At 65.7% G+C, this 6,251-nt stretch overlaps 1 protein-coding gene across 1 annotated transcript; it reads right to left on the bottom strand.

Moving 5' to 3' along the window:
* Nucleotides 1–1,575: 1,575 nt before the first annotated feature.
* LOC119106285 (nudC domain-containing protein 1) lies at nucleotides 1,576–5,659 on the bottom strand. Its single transcript, XM_037229899.1, has 7 exons — nucleotides 5,537–5,659; nucleotides 4,393–4,537; nucleotides 3,712–3,834; nucleotides 3,192–3,313; nucleotides 2,471–2,559; nucleotides 2,108–2,220; nucleotides 1,576–1,707 (listed from the first exon to the last, which is right to left on the bottom strand). The coding sequence occupies exons 2-7, from the start codon at nucleotides 4,429–4,431 to the stop codon at nucleotides 1,588–1,590; spliced, it is 606 nt and encodes a 201-aa protein (XP_037085794.1). The 5' UTR covers nucleotides 4,432–4,537; nucleotides 5,537–5,659; the 3' UTR covers nucleotides 1,576–1,587.
* Nucleotides 5,660–6,251: the final 592 nt, after the last annotated feature.

Here is a 6,251-nt window from a genome sequence, read left to right as displayed (position 1 = left end):
AGTTACACATCCAACTGCAGAGCGGGCCGCCGAGCCAGGACTACACCATGACACGCCACTCCGACATGCCACCGACACGAAGCCCTAATTACCCTCCAGTCGCACGCCAACTAATGCCTTCCACAGCAACCCAGAATCGACGCAACTACCGCCGTCCGATTCGGTCGACACGGCCCCCGTATCGGTTCGGGATGATTCACACGGAGCCGCAGCGCCCGCTCCCACGTCAGGGCGCCGACCCACTGGACCGCCGCCGGAGCCGGCAGCGCGGGCGCCGCCGCGGGTCACCGGGCACGGCACATACCTGCGGCCGCTCCCCTCGACCCGCGAAACCGAAGCCGGCGCGGCGACCTCGCGCCGATATCGATGTCTCTGCGGCAATGTCGGCGCCTTTTTGCCGCGGCACGGTGGCCGCCGGCAGCAGCGCAGGCCTCTGCTTCTTGCGGCTGGAGGGGGCGGCAAAAACAGGCGCGGCTTCTGTATCGGCTGACGCGGTCCCGTCGCCGGCAGCAGGCCCCGTCGCCGGTAATAAGGCCCGTCGCTGGTAACAGTCCCCGCCGCCGGTAGCAGGCCCATCGCCGATGGCAGGTCCCGTCACCGGTAGCAGTCCCCGTCGCCGGTAACAGGCCGCGTCGCCGGTAACAGGGCCCATCGCCGGTGGCAGGTCCCGTCACCGGTAGCAGTCCCCGTCACCGGTAACAGGCCGCGTCGCCGGCAACAAGGCCCATAGCCGGTGGCAGGTCCCGTCACCGGTAACAGGGCCCATCGCCGGTGGCAGGTCCCGTCGCCGGCAACAAGGCCCATAGCCGGTGGCAGGTCCCGTCGCCGGTAACAGGGTCCATCGCCGGTGGCAGGTCCCGTCGCCGGTAACAGGCCGCGTCGCCGGCAATAGGTCCCGTCGCCGATAACAGGGCCCATCGCTGGTGGTAGGTCCCGTCACCGGTAACAGTCCCCGTCGCCGGTAACAGGGCACATCGCCGGTGGCAGGTCCCGTCACCGGTAACAGGCAGGTCACGTCCCCGGCTGACCTTTGGCCCCACGCGTCCGTGCGGTCTGTATGTTGTGCGGGTTCTCGCGGTGCCTGCGGAGATGGCGCGCCTGACCGTGTATTGCAAGAGACGTAGAAGCACGCGGTGTTTCTTAGCCGCGAGCTGCTTGTACATCGCTCCGCCGTGGAGGCGTCTTTCTGTCTGAAACGGCGCTGCTTCTCACCACCATTGGCCTGGCGCCCATCTGCAGTGTCCCAACCGCGCTCCGGTGGCGCCTCCCACATAACACGACCACGATCCAGACTGCGGTGCATTTCTGACACACAAAGCAGCCCACATCCGCCTGCCGGTCCCCGCAAAACACAGCCAGCCCGTCCCATCAGAGGGCGGGCGTCGGCGGCCGGCCGCTGCACGCGCCGGACACATCCCCGGCCGCGCCCCCGCAGAGCCGAGCCCGGCACCGACACTCGGCCCAGCATCATCAGCGTTAGCCCAGCACCGGCTCGGCACCGGCGCCCTGGTCGTAGCACGCCCCGTTCGGCGCCGGCGCTCGGGTCAGCCTCAGCAGCAGCAGCGGCCCGCTCACGGTCAGCTCAGCTCAGCTCAGCACCAGCGCGTGCAGGCGGCTGGCGGTCAGCACCAGCAGGAAGCGGGCGGCGGCGGCCACGCCCAGGATGGGGTCCGAGTCCTCCAGACTGACCACCTGCTGGCGCGACACCTGGCGGCGGGCGGTGGTGGGTCAGAGTACCGTCGCGGACACGTGTCACGGACCGGCTCATCCCTCAGGTGGCCGTCATGTGACAGTGAGCTGAGGGCCGGTCGTACTGAGGCCAAACTATGCTCACATGGGGGTCAAACCCACACCGGACGTCAAGTGACAGACCACACAGCCGGCTGTCACACAGGGACTGAGTCCTCAGCTGGAGCCAGTTGACTTTCGAACAACTGTCAATGTCAGACAAGCCCCGGTACGCTTCAGACTGACTGACAGATGGAGACCATGTCTCTTCGCTATCGAACTCAAAATAAACGGGCCCATGGTTGAGTACAGACGCGAAACACCAAGACAGAGCCACCTATCGGTGAGAATCAAAACCGAAGTTACATGCGTTGCTCACCTCGGTAATTCGCTGCCCTGACCGGCGATTGCGCAGTTCTCCACAGACGGGCGACGGCTGGTGGTAGATGTACACGTGACGGGACGTCTCGCAGATCACCGCGTATGACATGTCTGAAAAGTCATCCAACGGTCATCCGCACGCATGGCACAAGACAACTATTCGCTCGACGTGGACGCGTCCAGCAGAAACATATTCCAAAAAAACTGCCGAGTGTGTCCGACAGCAAACCCGGACACCCGGACATTAAGGCCTTCCCTTAGGCCTATGCAAGTCTACACTAAATGCATAAGCTGGGCACACACACACGCACGCGTTGTGTACAGCACCAGCTACACCACGTCCCCCGCAAAGCGCACTGACCTGGGGCGCACGTGAGGAACTTGCGCTGCTGTTTGGAGGCCTGCACGTATCCGAAGGCGTTCAGCGTGCCGACGTGGTCACAATGCCATCTGCCGATCATATTTAAACAAGGTATCGGTCCAATGCACAGCAAGGGAACCCGATAGGGAACTCGTCGTGCTTATCTGTCCACAAGCATACGCTGTGTAAACGGCAAATGCCCGGACTGCATCAAAGTTCAAAACGCCATGCACACGGTGAACAAAATAATATCTGCATGGCATGGCAGGCGGGCACAACGGCAGACTCGGTGGCATGTAGCTAGACTTACACCACGTAAGAACGTGGACCGACCGATGAGCCTACACATGTAACGTGTGGCCAGCCACCGCGCCCTCCCCCCCCCCCCCCCCCCTCCCCGGACAGCGGCCCGCCCGCGCGGCGCGGCGCCGCCACTGACCGTCCAGCCCTGGCACGGGGCTGCCAGCGCAGGGCGCCGCCACTGACCGTCCGTCCCGGGCGCGAGGCTGCCAGAGCAGGGCGCCGCCACTGACCGTCCCGCCCTGGCGCGAGGCTGCCAGAGCAGGGCGCCGCCACTGACCGTCCGTCCCGGGCGCGAGGCTGCCAGAGCAGGGCGCCGCCACTGACCGTCCCGCCCTGGCGCGAGGCTGCCAGAGCAGGGCGCCGCCACTGACCGTCCGTCCCGGGCGCGAGGCTGCCAGAGCAGGGCGCCGCCACTGACCGTCCGTCCCGGGAGCGAGGCTGCCAGAGCAGGGCGTCCACGTCGTGTCGCACGCAGAGCGCCGGGGGCTCGGCGGCCGCCAGCCGGGCCGTCAGCACGTACTGGTGACTGTCCAGGCTGGTCTGCGGGCGCGGGGAGCTCGTGGGTTATCAGGTCGGGAGCAGATCCCGTGCCATGTTCAGACCCGGTGGGTAGAGGTGCATGCACTAAACGCGTTTCGATTGGCAACACGTGAGCCGCCGCTCTGGGACCGATCACAGCCATCACGGTTTCTCGTAACACACTGCGCGTTCGTGATCAAGCTGCGTACCCCGCCGTCTGTTGGGCACAACAGAACTGTGGAATCACTCGAGGTGGTCCTGACTTCTTGCAAATGACTGCATTGCCTCCCACTCCCCACGTTCTGCCAAGACTTCAAAGCGGAACTGCTACATCCCCGTCCCGGCTGGAGGGCGTCATCGCCGACGGCGGGCCCCGGCGAGCGACAGCTGGCGCCGGCCGCAGCCGGTGCCGCTCGCACCTGATGAGTGGGGGCGTGCGTGTCGCCATCCAGCCGCAGCAGGGCGGCGCTCGCCTCCGGGAAGTCGTCGCAGTCCTCCAGTTCCGCCACGTTGTAGGCGTCGGCCGCGTCCGGCTTGGGGTTCTGTCGACCAGGCGACGGGGGTCGGCATAGGCGGGGGGTCGACACGGGCGGGGGGCCGGCACGGGGGAGATGACTGCCTGGGCGGGGTGTCGGCACGGATGGGGTGTCAGCACAGGCGGGGTGTTGGCGCGGGCGAGATGCCAGCCTGGGCGGGGCGTCGGCACGGATGGTGTGTCAGCGCAGGCGGAATGTCGGCACGGGCGGAATGTCGGCACGGGCGGAATGTCAGTCTGGGAATGCCTGACAGCTTACACATACATCCACACCCTGCGAACTATGTCCGCGACGCCCATACTCCGCATTCGTAGCATCTCAGTCAAAACCCAATTTTTCGCCAGCACATACAAATTTTACCAGTGCAATAGCCCATCACATCATACCTACCGACAGACCACCTTCACAACATCGCACCATAGTACGGCAGGGGGCGATTCCGTCGCCACCGTATCCAGTGTCTTCACGCCAGGCTAAAATCCAACTGCTTCCATACTGCTGGATCGAAACCGCTAAGCACCCGGACGGCACGGAGCTGCGCGACCGTCACTGTCCCGCCCTCACCTCGGCGTCGGAGGTGAGATGGGCCAGCCGCTGCGCCATTTCGCCTGCCAGCTCGGGGTCGACTATCTGCTCGCCGCGGCCGTCGCCCGGCAGCAGCTCCGGCCACACCTGACCCCGCTCCACCTTGGCCAGCACCACCTCCAGTCTGGCGGAGGTGAGAAGCGCGGTCACGGGCAGACCGGTGGTGGACGGGCCGCGGGCGTCGCTGGCGTCAGCGGTCGGGGAGCGGGACGGGCCGCGGGCGTCGCTGGCGTCAGCGGTCGGGGGAGCGGGACGGGCCGCGGGCGTCGCTGGCGTCAGTGGTCGGGGAAGCGGGACGGGCCGCGGGCGGTGCTGGCGTCGGCGGTCGGGGAAGCGGGATGGGCCGCGGGCGTCGCTGGCGTCGGCGGTCGGGGAGCGGGACGGGCCACGGGCGGCGCTGGCGTCGGCGGTCGGGGAACTGGAGGGGCCGCGGGTGGTGCTGGCGTCGGCGGTCAGCGGGGGAGGGGGGGGGGGGGGGCTGAATGGGCCGCGGGCGGTGCTGGCGTCAGTGGTCGGGGGAGCGGGACGGGCCGCGGGCGGTGCCGGCGTCAGTGGTCGGGGAGCAGGACGGGCCACGGGCGGTGCTGGCGGCGGCGGTCGTAGGCCGTTGTCAGTGTCAGGGTGTTCGCGGTAGTGACCACTGGAAGAGGATGTTCAGTGTTCGCTTTGTTCTTCACATGGAAAGCATCTTTGGGACCAGCGGTCGTATCACCGATGGCATCCGTATGGCCATCGGCCCTGGATTGCTGCAGAAACCAACCTTCGTCTCCCGAACAGTGTCAGGGGGCGGGGGGGGGGGGGGGGGGGGGTGATCCAAAACATCGGACTGGGACGGAAAACCTGTCAACAGATGCCGTGCTGGGAATAACAATTGGCGTTATAGAGGACAATGGAAGACCCGCTCACTGCCATCCTTCGCGGACATAAGGTCAGCATTCGCCGCAGCAAAGCCCTGTGGGTGGTCATTGCGAGCATGGCAGGGTCCAGTTACCACGAGCGTCGGCCTCGAGCCTGCCACAGGCCACCGTCCCGCAGAGTACATTGTGACGAGCTGCTGTGCGCTATAACACGCACGTCACGCCTGCTGCCCTGCCGTCATCCCCGTCATCACCACGGACGTCACCTGCCGTCGTCGTTGGTCCAGGTGCTCTCGTCCAGCCGGATGGCGGCGGCCAGGGTGCCCCGCAGCAGGGTGGTGCCTCCGGCCGTCACCGTCAGCACGTGCGGCTCCAGCACCACCCGCACCGTCTCACCGTCGCCGCCGCCGCCGCCGCCAGCGCCGGCCGACAGCTGCACCGTGACGTCATCAGCCGTCTGGCTCCACACGTAGAGCGGTGCTGACGGCGGCGCTGGTGGCACACGGCGGGTATGACCACAGGCTGGGATACAGTGCTGTGTTCAGAGCCGAGATTCGCGTGCGACCTTCAGAACCGAGGGGAACGTTCAGCGTTCGGAACAGGGAAGCCTGAAGCGATCCAGCTGGTCGTTCTTATGCATACAAAAATCATCCATGTGGATAGTGCTATCACCCATGGTTAGTTCAAATTTTTCCCGATACCACATCTTCATCCAAAAACAGCCCCATCATCGGATCAGCAGATCCTCACCTGACGAACGGTGACACAGGTATGACCACCTCGCCTCAACTGAATGCACGAACAACATTTAACCAACCTCTCCAAGCACTCCCTCTCCACATGTGGAGCCTGACCACATCAAGGGAGGCCTTTACCTGCGGAGCCTGACCTCACCAGAGGAGGTCTTCACCTGTGGAGCTGGACCTCGCCAAGGGAGATCTCCACCCGCAGTCTGACCTCACCAAGGGAGGTCTCCACCTG

The sequence above is a fragment of the Pollicipes pollicipes genome, unplaced genomic scaffold, assembly GCF_011947565.3.
Source record: "Pollicipes pollicipes isolate AB1234 unplaced genomic scaffold, Ppol_2.1 Scaffold_6138;HRSCAF=7277_pilon_pilon_pilon, whole genome shotgun sequence".
NCBI classification, from domain to species: Eukaryota; Metazoa; Arthropoda; class Thecostraca; order Pollicipedomorpha; family Pollicipedidae; genus Pollicipes; species Pollicipes pollicipes.
This window is presented reverse-complemented; position numbering and strand designations above follow the sequence as displayed.